At 38.2% G+C, this 24,787-nt stretch overlaps 1 protein-coding gene across 1 annotated transcript in view; it reads right to left on the reverse strand.

Annotated features, from left to right (window-relative positions):
- The window catches only part of DNAH7 (dynein axonemal heavy chain 7), a 379,127-nt gene that overhangs the window by 196,001 nt on the left and 158,339 nt on the right, over positions 1-24,787 (reverse strand). Inside the window, 5 exon segments of the mRNA XM_075181345.1 lie at positions 1,806-2,027; positions 3,222-3,353; positions 5,134-5,310; positions 7,170-7,352; positions 9,953-10,102. Of these exon segments, the coding sequence (XP_075037446.1) occupies positions 1,806-2,027; positions 3,222-3,353; positions 5,134-5,310; positions 7,170-7,352; positions 9,953-10,102 (864 nt within the window).

Consider the following 24,787-nt stretch of genomic DNA (forward strand, 5'->3'; position numbering starts at 1 on the left):
CTGAGCTCTGTAGGATTGAAATATTTAGATGCAACATTGAGGTTTTGGGAGAATCTCCCTGTATGCTGCTTGTAACAGGTGTTTTATAATTACCGGATTAGAGCGCTTATCCCTTTACTAATATATTTATTTTCAATCCAGTTGCTTTATATTGCAGTCGACGTTTCAGTTTCATATCCAGACACTTTTTCAAGACAGATTTACATAGAACAGCAGACAGACAATAGAGTGCCCTCTCTATTTTTTTGTATATATATATATAAACACATATATATTTATATATATATATATATATATATATATATATATATATATATATATACACACATATATATATATATATATATATATATATATATATATATATATACACACACACATATATATATATAAATATACCTACAATATAAATGTCTAGTGGCGTGTGTTAGTCTGTCTGCGTGTGTGTGGAAAAAATAAAACCAAGCTGCAGCGCCACCTGCTGGGCGGAGTTATACACTGACCTACTAAATTCTTAGTGTGTGGAAAAAAAAAATCAGAAAGGGCTGAAATTTGGTATACTAAGATGTTTTTAATTTGTTAATTTAATTTGTTAATTGTTAAAAGTGTTTATAAAGATTTAAAAAAAATATATATATATTTCTTGAAGGAGAAGTGACAGTTGGGAGTGGTTGGTGGTTGCCGGGGGTGACAGTGGGGAGTGGTTGGTGGTTGAGGCCTGGGCTAGGCCCAAATGCATGACAAGAACCTTTTTAACACCTTAGGTAGCTTGATTTGACTAGAATGTATGAGTATCATGCACGGGTTAACTTGTATCTATATATATCTATATATCCATATATATATATATATATATCTCTATATATATCTATATATCTATATATCTATATATATATATATATATATATATATATATATATATACACACACACACACACACACACACACACACACAGACATCGCTCCACCTGCCTTTCCAGCTTGTCCACAAAAATACTTTAGGCTGTATCCATTGGCGGTCAGCACCCTCCTCCCTTCTCACCGAAGGTCAGGAGTGAGGTCATCACATCCCAACACTGTCAGTGAGGAGCTACGCAGAGAGGGGTCAGGAAACTGAAGAAAAGAAGACAGAAGAGAAGAAGATAGAAGAAAAAACGGTCATAGGAAGTAAGTAAAGAACGGAGGGACGCAGTGTGATGAAGGGGCAATGTGTGTTGAAGAAGGGGCATACAATGTGTTGAAGGAGGGGAATACAGTGTGTTGAAAAAAGAGGATACACAGTGTTAAAGAAGGAGGATACAGTGTGTTAAAGAAGGCGGATACAATGTGTTAAAGAAGGGGTATATAGTGTGTTAAATAGGGAGGATATAGTGTGTTAAAGAAGGAGGATATAGTGTGTTAGAGATGGAGGATATAGTTAAAGGAGGAGGATACAATGTGTTGAAGAAGGAGGATATAGTGTGTTAAGGAAGGAGGATATAGTGTGTTGAGGAAGGAAGATACAGTGTGTTAAAGAAGAAGGATACAGTGTGTTAAAGAAGGAGGATATAGTGTGTTAAAGAAGGAAGATACAGTGTGTTAAAGAAGGATGATATAGTGTGATGAAGGGGGATCTCCCAGAGGGAAGATGGAAAATGTCGGCAAGTATGAAGTAAATAGCATTAAAATTATATGTTAAAGGTTGCAAAAGACTAAGCATTCCATAAAATACCTCAGCATGCTATATAATACCTGGGCATTTTTTAGGCAATGTAAGTAAAATCTACAGATTACACATATAATCCCACAAAATTTGCACTGCTAACCTCCTTCACAAATTGGTAGTCATAAACAGTGTTTTCCTTGGGGATTGGAACAGCAAAAAGTTTTTCAGGTGGATCCACTGGATGCAGAATTTTAAATCGAGTCCTTGTTTCCTCACTGAGTGATCCTTCTATGATTTCTCGCAGGAGTTTGTCAAACTTTATCCGATCATCTTCCTTACAGCTTCCCCCAATGGACCAAATCAAAGAAAACAAGAAGGCACCCTTGAAGCAGAAAAATGAATAAAATGAGAAAACACCTGGTATATTTTAGCCAGGTATGAAATAAAATTTTCAGAAATAATCAACATTGTGCAGTTTATGAAGTTCATGTGCCACATGTTTTAATATTAGCACTCGGAGGAAACCCACACAAACATGGGGAGAACATACAAACGCCACACAGATAAGGCCATGGTCGGGAATTGAACTCATGACCCCAGTGCTGTGAGGCAGAAGTACTAACCACTTCGCCACCTTGCTGTTGTGACTATTGCAAGCTGGGATTAAACATCCTCCATTCACTGAGATGCATTCTAAGGTTACATATACTGCTTGCTATTATTCATAAAAAAAAAACAGATTTGTGGGTTAATAGAAAGTTTGGGTTTCTATGCATACATATTTAAAATTGTAGCAGGTGTTTGCCCCAACTGGACAGCTGTCCTAATATTGTTTTACTTTACCACCAGATTACCAAATGCACTTACAAACTACAGACATTCTTATATTACAAACATTAGTATAAATGCATAGGAATGGGAGTAGAATACAAACTATAAAATATGAGATGTAGGATGTGTAGGCAGTGTGTGGCAAATATTAGAACATATCCTAAATGTATTTTTTACTTAAATTGCTGCAAACATGTCTGCAATTGCTATGATAAATTAAATAAATGACTAATACAATGGTCATCTCATAATAAGTCCAGCACCATTTTCAAGGTTTGTTCCATTTATCATAAATATGACTACTATATTTATGTATAGAATAATCCCCTCTTTTTCTTCCTTCATTAGAGAGATATGGGAATACATGAAATATCAGGGAAAGATGCAGTAAAATAGTGATATGAGGGAGAAGCGGAAGGACACATGGGAGAGGTGTAGGGGCATTGGAGAGGTGGTGGACACAGGTTGGATAGCATTGCATCACTTAATATGTTTTATAGTATGCTATTTAGTGTTAAAAAGCATCTAAAATTAATTTCACACTATCAAAATCCCTAAAGCTACTGGGGGCCTAGCTAGCCCTTCGGCCATTCAATTCCAACTTCCATGCCAGCACTTCTAAATTCCTACTTTGATCCCTGATTATGATCATCTATGTTAGACATGTGTTGACATGACTATGCCATCCATGCAGTTACTATGATTAATGTCTATGGTATTGCATTTGGAGAGCCAATTTACCTACCTCTAACCATGAGCAAATATCTCTCTCATTCATGCTTTGAATGAGAGTTTCATCAGTGAACTCATCCAGCATACAGTCCATGAGATTCATTAGGGATCTGACCAAGTTTGTATCAGAAGTTGGTGACAATTCCTAAAAAAGAAAAAGTGTGGAGTGGTGAAATTAGTCAATACTAACCAATCAGTAATCAAAAAATAACAGAAAATAAATATATTACTGTTATTGCGTAAACTCTTAATAAATGTAGAATGCTAGCACAAAACAAATGACAGAAATAGTACATCATTTTGTTTATTTTTTACAAAATATATATTTATAAGAACTGGCATATTGCTCTTTCTGCTGAGGTAAACAGAACATGGCTATGGTATAAAATGAAAGAGTGCTTGCCTGGCATTAACAAAGCAATAGCCTGTAAACTAAAACTTTCGAAGAAGCAACTTGTTTTAACTCAGGAAGAAGAGCTGAAAATTTTGTATCATCTTTATATTGTCATCTATTAATGTCTTTTATCTTTGTATATCTTATGGACTTAAACCATTTGGTGAAGGGCAAAGATTTACAAACAATACTACACTGAGACCATACTTTTGTATCTCAAAGACCAGTGTTTTAGACTTCCAAGTTTTGCAATAACACATTTTAGGGTAATGTAACATTAGTGCTTTTGAATGCCCCATTTTCCAGACAGAAAAAATATGTCATTTAGAAGCTGTCATAACCTTACTTGTGAACACAATGACAAATGCTGCTTTTGTATCACACAAACACGTTCAAGGACTTCGTCAGTGAGAGAAATTCACTTGTGAGTGACGGTATCAATGTTTTCCATTAAAATCAATGTGTCACAAAATAAAGCTGTGACAGTTTCTAAATGTCAAACTTAGGCTGTACAACCTGGTGTTCTGAAATTCCATCATGAAAAAATACAGCACTGCACTGGGACAATGCCACCAAGATCAGGTACGTAGACTAAAAAAAACCTAATTTTTAGATTTGTCAACCTCATTTGTATTTGGTTAAAATGGAACAAAGTTAAAAAAGAAAGAAATTTTTAAAAAAATTTAATAACTTTTAACCCCTATAGCTTACACTAGCATTTCCCAAATCCAGCCCTTAGGGAGCCCTAACAGTGCAGGTTTTCCAGGCCACAAGTGAAAGAATTAGTATCACCTATGGATTTTTTAAAATGTCAGTCAGTAATAAATACACATGAGCTTCAAACAAGGACATATGTTAGGGCTCTCTGGGAAACCCTGGCTTACACTATAAAAAAAAACTACACATATTAGTTGTTTAAATAAAGGGTACAAAATGGTATATATAACTTAGGACACATTTCTGACAATCCATTAACTGTGTGAAAATAATCATGAGATGGAAACATATTTTTACAGCCCAAATTATATATATATGCTGTGTCCGGTAAAGTTAAGAGAGATGTAAGCAAGTATATTTATCATTTATATAGGTTAGGCCTGATTTATTTATAAATGTAGTCTATTTTAATCTCTGTAGAATAAAACAGTGGGTATGGCCACAATACTGACATATTAATGTGTTTGTGAAGATTTTATTAAAGTATTCTTTCTTTACATCTTAAATGTAAATTGTATTTCCTTGGTTAAAAGTGCTCTATTACACAGATGTGCTGAGTGCTACTTCTTAAATTTTACAAGCCTTTAAAATACCAATTGATTCATTCCCTAACATAGACATCTTCATTACGAATAAAAAACAACTTTTTTTTCTTTTCGTTTAATGAATTCACAAAACAGTCTAAATAATTGTGTGCATATTTTAGTAATATATAAGATCTTTAGACATTTTGAATTCTTTATTGAGAAAAGTTTATCAATTACACTAAATACATGTGCTTAAAAACGTATTTAGTTTCTTTAGACTGATGTACCTTGGCACATTTTCGAATCATTTGAAGACAGGGAGGAACCATTCTGTCAAATAATCCTTCAATAAAACTTTTATGCATTTTGCTGAGCCCAGGAGGTAGAAGATTGATCCAGGATACCATAACTGGTCTCCACCCAAGCATGGTTGGTTCCATGTAAATCATACCACATCTAGATACCTAAAACACAAAATATTACATGTTTGTTTGTATATCCTCTCACAATAGGTTACGTGCACAAATGTGGAATACACTAGTATAGTATATTTACACAGCTTTGGCTTTAGGTGCTAAGTCCAGCTTCTACCAGTAATTAACTGACAGGCCACCTTCATTTTTCATGCCAACATTCTACTCTGTACGACAATTTCAATATATTCCATTGTAACCTCTCAGGAACTGCATGCAGGTATAAGCAACTTGCAAAATACATATTTCAATTAGCTTCAAGGCAAAATTAGCTTTATTAAAAAAAATAATCTGATTGGAAATATAAGGGAAAGCTCTACCTTTAACAAACTATTTATTTAAAATACTTGGTGAGCAAGTGTTACGACATGGAGTGGAATGTGGATGCCTACATGGTTTATATAATTGAAAAATTATTCTTCCATTAAATGATATATAACTCTTTTCTGTCTGATCATTGTTTTCCCTACTTACCAGGGGAAGTAACATAGTAACATAGTTGATGAGGCTGAAAAAAGATTTTGGATCTCCTGCGATCCCTCACTTATATTTGAAATTGATCCAGAGTAAGCTACCACCAATCTGTTTCAATTGTGAAAATCCCCCCAGACCCAATATTGCAGTCCTATTTTTACCCTATATCCACTACTATCCTTCATTTTAATTAACGGTCGTATCTCTGGATACACTTTTCCGCAAAAAAAATTGTCTAACCCTTTCTTAAACATATCTATTGAATCTGCAATCACAACCTTCCCTGGCAGTGAATTCCATACCTTGACTGCTCTTACTGTAAATAACCCCTTCCTTTGCTGGTTGTGAAATTTCCTCTCCTCTAACCTTATGGGGTGACCGCGTGTCCTGTGTATGTCCTTGGGGTAAAAAGTTCCCCTGAAAGTACTCTGTATTGACCCTTAATGTATTGTACATCGTAATCATATCTCCTCTTAGACGCCTTTTTTCTGAAGTAAACATGCCTAAGCTGGCTAACCTTTCCTCATAACTTAATGACTCCACACACTTTATCAATTTTGTCACCCTTCTCTAAACCCTTTCTAGTTCCAAATTATCTTTTTTTATAGAGTGGTGCCCAGAACTGTACTGCATATTCAAGATGAGGTCTTACCAACGATTTATACAGTGGCAAAATTATAGTCTTCCCTTGAATCTATGCCCCTTTTTATGCATGTCAATACTTTATTTGCCCTTGCATCTGCTGCTTGACATTGAGCACTATTGCTAAATCTACTGTCTACGAGCACTCCCAAATCCTTTTCCATTATAGAGTCAATCTTTTTCCATTATAAGTGTTTCCAAATTGTGGAGTACATGGTACACACAACCATTTTTTGACACGCCATTTGAAAGCCCCAGTACAAACAGAAAATGTGTATCTAACAGGGTACTTAAAAACCATGAAGCTTGGAACCCACTTTCAATTCTCTGGTTATTCTAAGTGCCAGTGTCAACCTCATTGTAATGTATGTGAATTAAAAATAATTTCTCATGACTAGTTTTGATTTCAAGTGTAAAATTCATGTTAAACATTCGTTGCGTGCACTCAAAAGATTTTAAAAAGGGATTCTTATTTTTTTTATTCATCTGTAACCAAACCCCGAAAGAGGACTCTCTTATTTCACCATTTATTAACTGTTCCCAATCTTTTCCCCAAGAATTAAGAATACATGTTGAAGGTGACAGACTGCAAAATAACATTTCTATTTACACAAACGATTACTTAAATTAGTAGATTTGCACTGAAAAACATTACCATGTCACTGAATTAATTTGAAACCCTGAAAAGCAAGAGTTTTAAGCAATTCCAAAAAAGTTATAAAAAAGATATTTACTGTTGCAGGAGATGCCACTTCTAAATCCATAGGCTCAAAGATGAGGCTCATTTGAGGAGACATCTGAATAATTTCTCCACTCATCAAACATAATTTTTTGTTGTCATCTAATACTGTGTTCATGTTTTCAATCCAAACAGCATCAACAGGTCCATCAAAAATAAGCCATTTTCTATCTGGAGTCTAAAATAATTAAAACATTAATTTTATTTCCATATCATTTAGTATTCAATTCCATGCTATACTCTATACCAGGCATATCAAACTCAAAACCCCAATTAGGCCAAATAATTAAAGTGCGACGCAAGAAAAAGAAAAAGTCTCTTAAGCACTTTGTAAGGTTTATTATTAAGAAAAAAACAAATACATAAATAAAGCCTAATGGTTTTTTTCCCAGTGCTTGACATTGTGCCCTCCATGCTGCTTTTGCTCCCCTTCACCTGTCTCCCCTGTTTCACCCTGTGCCCTCCGTGCTACTTTTGCTCCCCTTCAACTGTCTCCCCATTTCACACAGTGCCCTCCATGCTGCTTTTGCTCCGCTTCACTTAAATTACTATTGCCTAATTTCTTCTCTTCTGTTTTCTTCTATTCTTCTTGTGGCTGTGCGCTCCTCGCTGCAAATGTCGGCGTGATGACTTCACGCCAAACATTCAGTGCGCAGGGAGGAAAGGGAAGAGGGCGCTGCTGTGTCAGATAAGTTACATTCGGGACACATGCGCCCGCGAGTTTGACATGTCTGCTCTTCACTTCTATGTATAAATAATTTTCTTTGAATCTGGTGAAGCACACTGAAAATGGGGCTGTAGAGCTTCTACTCAGGAGTTTAGCACTTTAAATTATCTTCACCAAGTCTGAAATTCTTCCCCTCCATGCAGGGAACTCTGGTCTTTTCTAACCAAGTCCCACAGGTAAGAATAAAGGAAGGAGGGAGAGAAAAAACATTCCCCCACAACAAACTTTTCACAAGAGCATAAAGGGCGGGTCTCCCAAATGATTCAGAGACAGAGGTTAGGCAAGGGAAGTGTGGAGACTATGGGCTGAGAACCCATGGAGGAGGAACAGGACAAAGTTGTGCTAGTGGCATATTCTTTTACCGAAGGTACAACCAAAACTCTTATCCATTCTCTCATCATCTCCCACCTCAACTACTGCAACTTCCTCTTAATTGGCATTCCCCTTACGCATCAATATCTGTCCTTCTCCTAAACGCGACAGGAAGACTGATCTTCCTCTCTCACGGCTCTGCATCCGCCACTCCATTCTGCAAATTCCTATACTTGCTCACAATATCATCCAGAATCCAATTCAAATTGCTCCCCTACTAAAGTATCAGTAACACCACCCCTTCATAGATCTAACACCTCATATGTAAATACTATTCCCTTCATGCCCTCTTACCCCTGACCTGCTTGTCTCAATTCTGATAACATCCATCTCCTGTGCTACCTTATCAATTTTTTGACCTGCCTCTGAAAACCCACCTCTTTTTTCAGAGCCTACCCTTCTCCCACCTGTACTACTTTCTAGTGCCCCAAACCCTCCTCTTGTTTCAGCAGGGGCCTCACTAGATAGCAAGCTCTCTCATAAGTAGGGTCTTACCTACCCTTTGTTTTTGCATTTGCATAATTTTGTCTACATTGTGGGGCCTTTCAAATCAACATCAATAACAATAGTAATATTAATAATGATCGCGTTAAAAATTGAATTGAATAGGGGGTAAAGTTAATGTGCCATTTTTTTTGCTCTAACGGTCCTATCGCGCTCAAGTGGAAGATCTATTGAAAGTATAGAGTGTGTGAGAGGCAGCTGCGTTAAAAGCTATTCAATTGTTTTTTAACGCAGTGCGTTAAACAGGCCAATATGCAAACTATTTGAAAGCATGTAATAATGAAAAAAAAAAAGATAAACTATGTTTATCACTAATGCATAACATGAAAAAGTTGATTTTATTTTAAAAAAAGGAATAAAAAAAAATAACATAAAAATAAAAAAACACAAAAATCACCAACTTATTATATTTATGTATGTTTTTTGTACTAATATGTATATACTAATGTGTTTTCACATGGTATAGATGATTCTATAGTAAAAAATAGTAAAATAAAAAAATATGCTAAAAGAAAGTACTGTATGCAGATATTATAAAATAGAAAGGTTGTGTAATGCAATCTAAATGTATGCAAATGTATGCCAATCCTTTTTTTTATTCATGACCGCGTTAAAACCTCCCCTTCACTCCTCTAAAAATTCGCAAGTACCAATGATTAACTCACGGGGGCAGGGGTATCTGTTTTTCAATTGAATTGCACAAGTTTTAATGCTGCGTTAATAAAAACAATCGCTCTAGCAGGTAAAAACCCGGGCGAAATTTTTGTTTTTTACGCTGCGGGTAAAAAAAAAATTACGGTCAATTTAATACTCCCCTATAACTTATATCAGTCACACAAAACATTACAAGCCCAAACAGTTTCACAGGATCATGTTACGTCAGCAGTACTTGCTTTACAATGAGTACATTGTTAAATAGAATATTCCGCCATTTGCATATTGCAAATAATTATTCCTGCACAGAACTGTTCTAGGATGTGACACAAGGAAATCATGGAAGGTAAAGTGCCAGAAGGAGTGAGATTTTCCTGAACTTCAAGGCTGTCTGGCATGGAACCACCAATGTTTTCCTACATGGGAGTTGATTGATTATTATATGAAGTTCTCCTGCTGACCTTACTACACATTTCGATTATATTTGAAAAACTAGAAATAGATGAATTGTTAATACTTACTGTTGAAGACGCAAATGCTCTGAAACTGACTGCCAGTATACCATCTGACCATTCATGAGACACTGGATCAAACTGTCCATAAAGTTGGCCCATGGTGATGGACTTGGGATTTAGCACTGTAATTTGAACTTTGTTTTCATCTAAAAGGCCCTAAAATGAATTTATAAAAAAGTATTTACACCAGTTAAAATCAGTAATAAATGTAAACAAAAAAATGTGTTTACTTGAGTTCTATTAATATTATGCACTTATATGGTTTCTAAACAAAAACAATTTTCTTGCAGTCTGTGCAAAATTACTTTTTTCTTTGCTTTACGCCAGCTATTAAGAAAAATGCTACATGAATATTTTTTTTCAGTACGCTGGCTGTCATTTATTCCTCTATCGACACTGAGCTGCTGCGCATGCAGTTCAGCTCTGCTCTCTGACATATTGCAGACACTGAACTGCGCAGTTCCTTCCAAGCACCATTGCGGAACGGATCATGTCTTGAAGAGGTAAGTACAAAATTATCTAATTTTATATTCATTCATTAGTGGCTTAAAATTATTTTTGAGGCACTTGTGAGGCATAACAGTCATTGGGGCATTTTTGTGTGGATGAATATTCATTGGGGGCATTTAATATGTGGCTTAAAAATATTTTGACACTTTGTGAGGTATAAATTGAATTGGTGGCATTACTGTGGCATAAAATGTATCGGGGCATTACTGTGGCATAAAATCAACTGAAGGCACTTATGTGAGGCATAAAATGAATTGGTGGCATTACTGTGGCATAAGTGAATTGGAGGCACTTATGTGAGGCTTAAAGTGAATTGGTGGCATTACTGTCTCATAAAATGAATTGGGGGAATTATTGTGAAATAAAATGAATTGGGGGCACTACTGTGGCATAAAATGAATTAAAAAAAATAAAAATCAAGCCACATAAGCTTCTTTATTAGCACATTATTTTATAGTATTTTGTTGCAAAGCTTGGCAACTAAATGGCTGCAATATTCCAGTCATGATACTCATTTAAATTATGAAACCAACAGTGAGCTGTCTTGTTACTGTCTCTGAATTGGATATTTGTCATGTTACCAGGAGACCAGTATATAACCTTCATATTAGTGCACTGTGTAATCTGGCTAACTATGAGAGACAAAACTATGGAATCTCGTTAACATTTTTTCTGCAATAAGTCTCAGACTATGTTGCAGAATACACCATAGGATCTTTTTTTATTATTTGTGTAGAGTTCCTGTCATTGCCACTGAAGGGCATGGATTCCCAGGAACATATGTCACCCACCCATCGGAGGCCACAATTGACAGCTTTCACAGCTCGGCATCAGAGAACACTCATTTGCCTTTGCAGAGGCTGCAGTGTCGATGTGACACAAGTAGTGCAAGCCACATTTTAGTCTGTCGACTCCCAACCTCCATAGGCACACTGCGGCTCCTGTCTATATTTGATGACTGTTAGGAACAGCAGGTAACTGCTGTTTTCTTTTTGGCTGCTGCAGTGTTGTTCTCAGCTTGGGTGTGATCACCTGAACTCCTCTCACCTGCAGCTCTATCTGACACCTGCCCTGATTAGCTACTACTGGTTTAAATACCTGTCAGCTTCACTCTGCCTTTGCCAGTTATAGTGTTCACACGCTTGTTTTTCCATGCTCCTGTGTCTGTAAATAGTCTGCCAGTTTTCCCGATTGATACCGTTGTGACCTCTGCCTGGATACCGACCTTGCTTGTTTGCTTGCAACCCTGACCTCTGTCTAGATTCTGACCTTGCTTGTTTGCTCGTGGCCCTGACCTCTGCCTGGATTCAGACTTTGCCTTTTCGTCTGAGATCACCTCCCAGCCGCAGGATCGTGGTGCCAGCTATCCGCTCCATCAGACTCCTCTATGTCAGCAGTGTTTCACAGTTCAGTTTTACTGCTCTATCTTGCTCCGGCATTTTCCCTGACACTTTGCTGCTCTCTAACTTCATCTCTTACAGGCCACAGCTGGTACTACACCATCCTCTACTCCACACTGCCAATCTGTTATACTGGTGGAGGTTGGTACTGCATTCTGTTGCTACTCAGTGTTCCTGCTTAATCTGGTCCAGGAGTATCTCTGCTCAGTAACCCACTGTCAAGTCCTCTGTGGTGCCTACCTACCGGAGTTGAATTATCACTGCTCGAGAATAAGTCCTGGGGACAACCGAGTACCGGGGAACATATCTGGTTGTATGGGAAAGGGGGTTGTTATAGGTGAAACTTTCGTCAACAACAGGTTTTGATAACTCAACTCAACTGCCTTATCAGGATCCCAAGCAAGATGCAACCTCAAGGAGCATATAGCCACATCAAATTTCAAGCTACACTAACTCCACACTGCCTGCATAAGTACCTAGGAGTCCACCTGTTCTAAAACTTGAAATAAGTTGTCTTGTTCCAAAAAAGAAAAAACTGAAGTTCGTGCATTCCAAAGCTCTTGGACTGATGACTATGGATTCATTCAACAAAAAGATCGAGCAGTTAGTGCGCTCTGTTGTGAAAGCATTGTGTGTCGTACATCAAGTGTCCAGAGACATTTCCAAACAAAACACAAGGTTAGGTATTCTAACCGTGATGACTAAATGGAAGCCATCAGAAAAGCTGTTTCTGGATATAGAAAGCAAAGTAATGGTTTCAATTGATTGACTGTTACAAAAAAACAAGCAACCGAAAGCAGTTACAAAATTGCACAGTGTGTTGCAAAAAAGGGGAAGCCATTTACTGATGGAGAGTAAATTAAAGAAGCATTTATCAAGGTCTCAGAAATATTACTCAGTGATTTGTCAAACAAAGACACAATATTATCAAGAATAAAAGATTTCCCTTCATCTGGAAGGACAATTGAGAGATGTGTCACCGAAATGGCAGAAAACATTAAAATCAAAAAATAAACTGCACTTAAGGAAACATCAGTGTTCAGTGTTGCTCTTGATGAGAGTGTGGATGTTAATGACATAGCTCGTTTAGCTATTGTTGCTCGGTACTGTGACAATGAAAATATCTACGAAGAACTGTGTACACTGAAGCCACTTCCAGGTACTAATAAAGGTGAAGATATTGCATCTGCCTTTATAAACTTTTTTGAAGAAATAGGAATCGACCTAAACAAAATATTCTGTTACAACTGATGGTGCTCCGGCTATGGTTGGAAAAAACAAAGGATTTGGTAAGCTCCTTGAAGATCATATTGGACGATCAACAATAAAATTTCACTGCATGATTCATCAAGAGAGTCTTTGTGCAAAATGTCAAATTCTGAACTTAACAATGTAATGGATACTGTTGTCAAAATTGTCAATTTCATCATTGTTTGATCTTCATTAACACATAGGCAGTTTAAATTGCTGTTAGAAGAATGCTTACAAAGATATATCGCTTCACAGCAATGTTAGGTGGTTGAGTTGAGGAAAAGTCTTAAATAGATTTGTGATCTGCTTTGATTAAAAAATTAAAAGAGATTAAAACTTTTCTGATTGAGAAAGATCAGAATTTCCCTGAGCTGACGGACAGTGAATCAGGGGCAAACGCAGGATTTGTAGAGGGGGTTTCCACACCATGCTGCCATTGGGCGTAACCAGCATGCATGGGGGCATGGCTATAATTTTAGACAGTGCTTGGCTGCTCTCCAACTCTTCCTATCCCCATAATATACATGGGCAATAACAGTAGTGCACGCAGCTCTCCATTTTCAAGCAGAGCTGTGTGAAGCGGGAGCAGGGTCCAGCCATCTCAATTATACAGTGCCCCAGGCTTGGAGGGGGGTTTCCAGGCACTAGGAAACCTTGAAGGGAACTGTGAAAATCGAGGTGCTGCTATCCTAAAATGCTGGGCTTCTCTCCCAGAACAATTTAGTTGCCCCAAGAAAATAGTTCTAGCAATGCTTTCAGCATTTGGTTCAACATACACATGTGTAGCAATCTTTCCTCATATGAAAAGTGTGTTGAATCCATACCGAAGCCGATTGAAAATGGATCACTCGGAAGCCTGTGTACAACTAAAAGTAACAAATTATAATCTGGATATTGACAAATTTAGCAAGGAGAAGCAGGGTCAAGGATCCCATTAGAAGTGCTACCTTCAATATTAGTGATGATCATTATGTGAACTGGAAGGTGTTTGGTTTATTTGGTATTTCAAGTTACTTATGTAAGTGTGCATTGTTTATCAAAATGTAAAGTTGTATGTAATAATTACATAAGTTAATGTAGAGCTGATGGACATGATGGCCCGCACATGTGCACTAATGTCAGGGATCAATAAAACTTTGGCTATTGTAATGAAATTTACACCAAATGTCAGCAACAACCCTTGAAATCCACAAATTCAAAGAAATCAAACCATAGATGTCCATAATTTAAGTTGTGTGTAATAATGTGAAATGACCAGGGAAAAGGTATTGAACACGCTTCCTGAAATTTATTTAATACTTTGTACAAAAGCCTTTGTTGGTAATGACAGCTTGAAGACGCCCCCTGTATGGAGAAACTAGTCGCATGCATTGCTCAGGTGTGATTTTGCCCCATTCTTCAACGCCAATAGTCTTCAAATCTTGAAAGGTCTGCGGGCTTCTTCTATGAACTCTGATCTTTAGTTATTTCCATAGATTTTCAATTGGATTCAAGTCAAGTGATTGGCTGGGTCATTTCTCCTCCAAACATGGTGTGTATTATAGCATCGAAAGAGTTATTATTATTATTATTATTATTATTATCATTTATTTGTTGGGCGCCACAAGGTTTCCGCAGCGCCGTACATAGTACAAACAGTAGACCAAAGAGGGTTAAACAGTACAGAACGATAAACACAAAGTACCAATGCTTCAGTAACTCCTGGACAGACATATGGAGTAAGGACAGAGCAGAAGAACAGGTATGGAGATACGAGGGAAGAGGGGCCTTGCTCATACAAGCTTACATCCTAAGGGAGGGTGGACAAATCAGGCACGAGAGGGAGCTGGTGATGCCAGGCGAAGAGAAGAAGGGGCCAGGGGAGAGAGGGAATAGCGAGCAGAGTAGATGAGGGGTTAAGTGGATGGTTGATAAGCTTTGAGGAACAGGTGAGTTTTAAGTGCTTGTTTGAAGGAGCACAGATTGGGAGCGAGACGGATGGAATGAGGGAGGTCATTCCAGTGCAGGGGGGCAGCTCGGGCGAAGTCTTGGATTCTGGAGTGGGAAGTGGTAATTAGAGTGGAGAAGAGGCGACGGTCATTAGCAGAGCACAGGTAGAACATTTGGAGGAGATGCGGGGTTAGGTAGATCGTTAGTAGGCTTTGAGGAACAGGTGAGTACAGATTAGGAGAGAGACGGATGGAGCGAGGGAGGTCGTTCCAGTGGAGGGGGGCGGCACGGGAGAAGTCTTGGATTCTGGAGTGGGAAGTGGTGATAAGAGTGGAGGAGAGGCGGCGGTCATTAGCTGAGCGTAGGGAGCAGGCAGGAGTGTGAATGGAGATGAGGTTAGAGATGTAAGGGGCCGTAGACTGAGAGAGAGCCTTGTACGTGGTGGTAAGGAGTTTGAAAAGGATTCTGTAGGGGATGGGGAGCCAGTGTAAAGCATGGCAGAGAGGGGAGGCAGAGGAGGAGCGGCGTGAGAGAAAGATGAGTCTAGCAGCCGCAAGTTCAATTTTGCCCTCATCTGACCACACTATATTCTCCCAGTATTTCACAGGCTTGTCCAAATGTTGTGCAACAAACTTTAAACAAGCTTCAACATGTTTTTTCTTCAGCAAAGTAGTCTTGCGTGCCTACAGGCCATGGCAGTTGAGTGCATTGACCATTACTTATTGTTTTCTTTGAAACAATTGTACCTGCTAATTCCAGGTCTTTCTGAAGCTCTTCACAAGTGGTCCTTGGTTCTTGGACAACTCTTCTGATAATTTTTTTCACTCCTCTGTCAGTGGCCGGTTTATGGTAAAATGATGTTCTTTTATGGCCCCAACAGTGCTCACTGGAACATTCAGCAGTTTAGAGATTCTTCTGTAACCAATGCCATCAGTATGTTTTGCAACAATAAGGTAGCGAAGGTCTTTAGAGAGCTTTTTGCTTTTACCCATCATGAGATGTTTCTTGTGTACACCTTCATAATGAGACACCTTTTAATAGGCCATTAGTTGTGGCAGAACCAGCTGGCAGGATTGCTTTCTAATTACTGCTAGATTTCAGCTGGTGTCTTGGCTTTCCATTCCTTTTTGCACCTCCCTTTCTTCATGTATTCAATACTTTTTCCCTGTGTCATTTCACATTATTACACAAAACTTAATTTATGGACATTTATGATTTGATTTCTTTGCATATGTGGATTGCAAGGGTTGCTGCTGATATTTGGTGTAAATTTCATTACAATAGGCCTATTAAATATATATTTACTAAGGAAAATTGTTGATGTGTTCAATACTTATTTCACCCACTGTATACTGTGAATATCTGCACTAAACAACAGAATTTACCTGAGACTAGTGACATTCGTTACAGTGATATAAAGAGGACAGTTGACTCACTGCAGGCCTGTGTATTAGGACAGACAAGGAGGAAAGTGGGTACACGTCTAATTTCTTCAAGTCATATTCTGCCGGGATAAAGTCAGACTAGATTGCAGACTGCGTTTTATTGATAAATATGCATATATTGAAGTATAACATATTAAGTTAGTGGATATGTGTTGACTTTAGAATGTACTATTGCTAGAGATCATTAGAGTTAAAGAATAATTGTAAGTAAGCATTTAAGGTAGAGTACCTCTTGGCTAGGATAAGAAAGGTTAACTTATTGCATTGTATTCTTGTACAATCACTATAGTTCATCTGTTTTAAGAGATATTCTATTTATAAAGTCTAATTAGACATTAAAATCCTTTGAGAGCACATGCCTAATCAATAAAAGTGCCGGCGTGGCTTTCAAAGACCAATTTGGGACAGAGGGGTTTTTTTGTCTCCCTCTGGTGTTGCTTGTGAAGAAGACTACCCAATGAAGAGACTACTGAACTCAGACCAAGGTGGAGGCACTGCCCTGAGAAAAGAAGTAAAGGAAACACCACAGGTCACAATACACTTTACATATACACCCAGCTGATCTACCAGGAAATCGAATATGTGTTAGGTTTATTTGTTAGTTCTTTTAGTATTGATATTATCATGTTATTAACATGAGCAAATAAGAAAAGTCAGTATATCTGACTGAAACGGTCATTGGTTATCTGTCTCTGTAATCCTCAGTATGTATGGTTATATTTTTTAAATAAACCTTTATATTTTTCAGTTTTCTTCAATATTTGTCCCTGCTGGCACACCTGGACTTGATTAGATTTTATCAGGTACACTGGTAGAGAAAGGTTTCCAACCCCTGCCTTAAACAATTGTTTACACATGGTTCCCTTACACTTCTGCCTACACAAGCATCTCTTTTGTGGGTAACAATGTTTTTAATTTTTCAATAAAATGATTTACAAATAATGATGTACTATGTTTGCGGTTCGTTTTAAGAATACTTATTTTTTATTATTTACTTTCATCTTTATGCCTGGCCTCAGATTTCTAATGGCATTCTCTCCAAAAGAGAGGGAGAATAAAGGTCAAGGGGGAGCAAACAAATAACTTTACTAATATAGTGGAAAGGAACGACCCAAACCACAAACTGTTAAAGTGGACCTGCCATACCCACAAAATGTGCACTACTGTCTGTAAGCTATAAAATATGAATTTGCCTAGTGGACTTTGGGGTTCATCTAAAAAGGGCATACATTACATGGTGCATTATCTATATTATAAGCAATTACACTTGGGGGTAAATGAATCAAGCTGAGAGTTTGCCGGCGGGTTTGAAAAGTGGAGATGTTGCCTATAGCCAGGGCCGGATTAACCCTAGGGCTAACTGGGCTATAGCCCAGGGATCTCGGGCATCCAGGTGGCCCTTCAAAGTCCTCAGCAGCATTATTGATCGGTCCGGGGGCGGGGGCGGGGGCGGGGGCCCCCATCCCGATCAATGCTGCTGAGGACTGTCAGTGCAGTCCTCCGTCCCCGGCGCCGCTCAGTAATCTGCTTACTGAGGAGATTTCCCGAGAGTTCATGAACTCTCGCAAGATCTCCTCAGTAAGGAGCTTACAGCGCGCCGCAGAAGGAGGACTGCACTGACAGATAAGTGCTTGGGGGATGCCTCACGGGCGGGCGGCGGGCGGCTCACATTGGGGGCCTCACAGGGGAATGGAGGCCCCCTTAGCCCAGGCCTCCATTCCCTTAATCCGGCCCTGCCTATAGCAACCAATCTGATTCTAGCTATCATTTTGTAGAATGTACTAAATAAATGCTAGCTAGAATCTGATTGGTTTTTCAAACCCACCGGAAAACTCTCAGCTTGATACATTTACCCCTTGGTTTTTACAGTTCCACTCACTCAAAAGTGCACACTTCCTGTTGAGCAGATTCATGATCTACCTGTACATCCAAGATATGTGATCATTTTCAAAAAACAACAGTAAACATGGGCAACAATCAAAAGTTGATTAACCATCTCATTAATTTGAACTTCCCTGAAGTAATTTACTGTTGATCCCAATATATAGCTCCTTAACCTCCATTTATACATCTATTTCATATGACTCATAAAATGAAGCATATTTATGCCCGTTGTGCTATATTCGTGGTGTATTTACACCTAGATGGAGTGAGGGACATAGCCAAAATTTTTGGAATAATATTAATTTCCATCTCTTCAAGGCTGTGTGAAAATTTGCACTTATATAACGCTCTGCAGGACCCATGACAACAGGAACATTGTTCAATTCTGAGTGCTGAACAGATTGATGTCTTCCAAGTACCTAGATTCAACATATTGTGGTTCGGGCAGTAGATTGTTGGAGGGGCTGTTAAAGACTAAGCAGTCATGGTACATATTAATACAGATGACAAAGTTAGATTTCAGGGAATTATGCTATAAACTTAAAATAAAGAACTCCAAAGCAGTATTCCCATTTCTTGTGCCATGTGCTACACATGAAAGATGGTGGAAGTTTAGATTAATAAGTGCTTGGGCTGTGGTGTAGGAAGGTGGTAAATTAGAATTATTTATGTTTGAAGATAATTATGATAATCAACTCAGACAAGCATTGAAGCTTGTAGACTGATAGAGTCCCAAATGTTAAAAATATATTAAAAAAAAAAAGAGAATTACATGTACATATTTGATGGCATTAAAGAAAATATTGAAGATATAACGGACAAAAAGAGCATTTACTGTAACTTATTAAAACTAGAAAGCGTCTGAAGATTAATTATGGAAATATAAGAAATGTAGCAAAACATGTAAAAAGCAGATCTGGTAATTCTTTTAAGCACACAAATAGCAAAAAAAATCCAACAACTTTTATGGCCACTCAATGATAAAGTGGGAGAAACAATTGAAGAAGATAAAGAAAAAGCTGATCCTTTAAATAATGTTTTTCCATTAGATGCTAGATTACATATAACAGAAGAGGCTATGCAGTTACACCTAAACAAGATTAAGGCATTGAGTCTGAGTTTGTAGGAAATAATTTGGTAAAACAGTGAGAAGGTAAAGAATGTTGGAAGTGCAATTGATTGGATTTTGCAAAAACATTCAATACTACTCCACATAACAGTCTGGCATATAATATGAGACTACTAGGTCTAGGAAAAAAAAGTATGTATATGGTTAGTGACTTGGTTGCAGGAGAGAGGACAAATAATAATTATAAATATATAAACAAAATATAGAACAATTTCATAGGGTACCACATTGAACAGTATTGAGTCTGTTCCTTTAAATCTTTTTATTTTTGACTTTGTAGATAGCCTACAAAGCAAGGTATCTATATGTGCTAAACTCTGTAGGACTAACAATACAGAGCAGGATAGTAACTTGCTACAGTAAGATTTAGGCAAAATGGCAAACTGAGCCATGATATGGCAGATTAAATTTATTGTAAAAAAATGTATGGTTATGTTACTAATCCATAGGAATAACTATGTTTCTTACACATTAAATGGAGGACTGTAGGAAAAAACCTGAGATAAAAACGGATTTAGGAATACTAGTTCACAGAAAACTCAGTGCCAGCAAAAGTGAATATAATTCTAGAATATATAATAAAAGAATATAAATGTATGTGATACAAATTTTATTGTATTATCAGCAGATGCAGGCTGGCAAACTTTAGCCCGGGGGGCAAGCACATAGCAACGGCCCATAAGCAGCAAGCCATCCATAAATGGTGGTCTTCGGTAGAATATATATTTAACAATATAAAAAGGCTATTTTAGTGTTGCTTAACCTAGCGATACTTTATTATTATAAATGATAAATCTTAAATAATGAAATCAAGTAATGCAACAAAAAACAAACCTCACTTTACATTGCATTTTATTTTATATGTTACTCCTCCCTACAGCACTTTTGTTTTTGTTTTTTTACATACCTCGCTGATTATAATGGGGTATAAATCCTATTATAGCAATAGATTACATACTGTTCTATTACAGTACTGAACACAGGGGCTGATTTATCGAAATACAAAACGCCCTTTTGCTTTAAAAACCTGGGGTTAAATGTATCAAGCTGAGAGTTTTTCGGCGAGTTTGAAAAGGGGAGATGTTGCCTATAGCAACCAATCAGATTCCTGCTGTCATTTTGTAGAATGTACTAAATAATTGATAGCTAGAATCGGATTGGTTTTTCAAACCCGCCGAAAAACTCTCAGCTTGATACATTTACCCCCTGATGTTTTTGCCAGCAAAAGGGCTTGTATTTTGTTTTGCACTATATACTAATAGGGTTATTATTTGCTTTACGTTTAACGTAAAACAGATAATATGAGGGGTGGTACTGGGAGGAGAAGCAGAGCACTAGGTGTCAATCTGACACTCTGGTCCAGAGCTGGATTAAGGGTTTGGGGGGCCTGGGGTACCTTAGATAGGGCGGACCCCTATGATGTAACATGGTTATCAGTTTAGACAAATACACAGGCAATACTCAGTGCACTACTGTTAGTTGCACACAACTCTGCCTTCACAAGTAGTACAGTGTGAATCCTGACTATGCCAGTCGCCCAAATTCAGGACTGCTCCAACAGATTCAGGACAGTCGGCAGACTGTCCTGCTCTCTCCTACCTGTTCTTGTCACGTTCACCACCTGTGGCTGCTGGTGTTTTTAGATCAGTTGCTGCTTGTCTGGATCCTGGAACGGGTACATGAAATTTAGAAAACTCCAACTAGCCTCGCTGTTAAATCAATAACACCCACATTTTATAAAGCCTCCCTCTAGTCCAAAATTAAAATAATAGTATTCACATTTGATAAATAGCTCTACTTCCCTCCAACTAGTCCCAACATTAAATTAATTGCATACACATTTAATAAATAGACCAATTTCCCCCAACATTAAATAGTATTCTCATTTAATAAATAAACCTATTTCCCTCCCTCCAAACAGCCCCAGCAATAAATTAAATAGCATTTACGTTTAATAAATATAATTTCCCACAACCATACCAGGCATTAAATAATTCATAATCACATTTAATAACTAGACCTAATTTTCCCCAAACAGCCCAAATTTAATTAATTGCTCTCAAACCACCCCATCTTAACGTCATAGGCCCCACTAAAAAATTAAATTGCCCCACCACCCATAAATAAAATAGCACCCATAATTAGTCCCCAACCTGCACTCCACCATTAAATTAATAGTCTACCTCCCACATTATATTAAAATCCCCCTTCCCTCAAACATTATATTAATATACTGCCCCCCCCCACACACACATTATATTAATATACTGGCCCCCTCATACACACACACATTATATTAATATACTAGCCTCCTCATACACACACACACAATAGATACTGGCCACACACACACACACACACACACACACACACACACACACACAAACACACACACAGTAGATACTGGCCACACACTCACACAATAGATACTGGCCCCTCTGACACACAATAGATACTGGCCACACACACAATATACTGACATACACACACAATATACTGACATACCACCTTGCAGCCCTCACCGGCACTTACCTTGTTCAAGACGCACCGCACTCTAGACGATCCTCTTCACACATGGGGTGGCACCTGTCACATGGTGCGCGTCCCATGTGACACCAAGGACACACATATTGGAAGGGAGGGAGAGGGGTTGGATCCTAGCGATCTGTGGCCAATAGGAGAAGGTGGCTGGTCCCAGAGGAGGGTCCAGCCATCAAGCAATACTAAAAGACTAGGGACCGGCCCAAAATAGATTTTTTTGGTCCTGCCCAAGCCCGCCCCTAATTATCAGTGTATAAGTCACTAGTTAAGCTGGGTACACACTACTGAAATTTCGACCCACTTCTTATGCCAAGCAATTTTACATGCGATCGATGGTTCGATCGCTCGGTCCATGGACTGCATACACACTAGCCTTGTTTAGGATGAGAAAGGGAAGGACGGACGTCCCGTTAGCGACTTTTTACAGCCATGTTGTCGTGAACAATGATTTAAATTCCGTACACACTGCAGCGACATTTGCGGGGAAATGTACGAGATACCGAAGACATTAGCATAAAGGGGCAGAGCTTTAGCTATAGTTAACTCCCTTCATTTCTATAAAATAGAAGTTTAGTAATATACATTACATTTATAAAAACATTTAACTGCTAAAGTGGAATGCAATCAATATTCCCTAATAATAAATAAATAATAAAACCCCTTCGTATGTAATGGAATGCTCCATTCTCGATGTGCATCATCGCTGATTGGTCCACAGCAGAAACAAACGCCCATGTCTGAGTGTATAAAATGACAGAGGAACCTGTTTGGCGCCGAGGAGCGTCAGAAGATGGAGACAGAGAAAGTGACAATGGGGGTCGTGGGTGAGGAGAAGGTGTCAGTGGGGGTTGCAGCTATGGAGACGGAGACGGAGATAGAGTCAGAAATGGTGCTGGAAGGGCCAAAAAATGTTGGAAAAGTTAAGGTGGGGGATGGAGATACTCAAGAAGAGCAAAAAGCAAATCCAATGAGCCCAAGAGCGGTGGAGATGATGGTAAAAGTACTGGACCAGGACGACATTAAAAAAAGGTCAGTAGCAGATGTAGTGTACCTGTATTGTAGATGTAGATGTAGATGTAGTAGATGTATTGTCACATAAAGCAGTAGAAAATGCTAATTTATAACCTAATTTTTTATGTCAGAACGAAGATTTAACGGTGAGAAGGCCTGTTTAGATACCACTGATACCACTAATGTTAGCAAACAAGGAGAAATTGAACAAGAAAAATATACTAAAGAAGTTCTACACGAAGGTATTTCAGTGAACATGTGTAGACATGTAAATGCTTTGGGCACATACCTGTACCATTATAATAACCAAAATGGCGCCTGTTTTCTAGAATGCTCAGAGGTTAAGCCCGCTACTATTGCGATTTCGCCACAGGGACCAAAATATAGATATAAACTGATCTCGAGCAGTGTGAAAGTTGAGAAAATGAGAGTATTTATGAGGTAGATTGTAAATTACATATATAGAATTTAAATGATAAACATTTTTATTTCCTTGTTTCGTAGATAAAGAAATCAAAGGGAATGGAAACGACATCAAGACCTGTTCTGCCACAAACCAGTAGCACCTTTAAAAATACCTTAAAAATAATACTCTGCAGTATTCAGCTCTCTGATTGGTATGGGCGCGCTCACTTCTCATTCGAATCTTTCTGACAGCTGTGTGTGTTACAATTTGTGTACCTTTTTCTTGCAATAAAAATGTTGCTTGAACACTGTGTGGTTTATTCTGGGTAATTCACAATTAGAGGTTAAAAAAGGTTAATATAAATGTAATAGGTTATAAAGGATGAAGTCTTGAGTGGTGCAAGATGAAATGCGTTGAGCTGTATCCAGTGTGTTTTTCAATACCTCATGTGAGTGCTTTTATTATATTTTATTAAATCTTTTATATGCATACCAAAATATTTTCCTCTTTTTCAATCTTATGCATTCTCGCCATCTGGATGAGGTTGTGACTGTGAAGTCATTGGTGTTGCACATGTTTTAATATCCTCCAGAAGTGGGACACTTCATGATATCTGGTACGCAGATTTTGATGTTTCTTTCTGCACTTATATGGGTGTCATATAATTGGTAATTTTGGGACACCAATCCCATACACTCCATAGGATTGTGGGGAATTTAGTGATATTACCCTCATTAAGAATATTACAGAGTTATACTATGTCCGCTTTTTCCGCATTTTGGTACTGATCGGTGGAGATCTGGAGGACTACAAGTACAGCAAAGACTACTCCACTATCTCCTAAGGACCCATCGTTGTCTACCTCACGGTACGCATGCTATTGCTCTATTCCACGTTGTATATTTGATATATCACTCAGAGGCGCCCTGCTTGTTCTTCTGTTGCATAAGTGTATAAAGAGTAAATATGAATACATAGACGCAAAGGGTAATAACACACGTGCTTTACACAAGTGTAATGGTCTGCAGCCAGACAGGTGCAATATACATCGATACAAAACACAGTGATGTGCGGATTCCGCACCACGTGGGACTGGGATTGACATAAAAATGAACATACACACGCCCCCCAGATCGAGGAAGTATCGGAGGATTGTCGTGGATCCGTCGGAAGTTCATACACACTGCACAGTGGTAACGAGATTGGAACGAAAATATTAAACGGTACGACCAACCAAATGAGGCGAGAATCGTCCATTTGGGCAGACTTTCGACCATCGTGTAACTGTACACACTGACCCGACTTTTGAACGAGCGGTCGTATATGTCGGCAGTT

Source organism: Mixophyes fleayi, chromosome 7 (assembly GCF_038048845.1).
Source record: "Mixophyes fleayi isolate aMixFle1 chromosome 7, aMixFle1.hap1, whole genome shotgun sequence".
Taxonomy (NCBI): Eukaryota; Metazoa; Chordata; class Amphibia; order Anura; family Limnodynastidae; genus Mixophyes; species Mixophyes fleayi.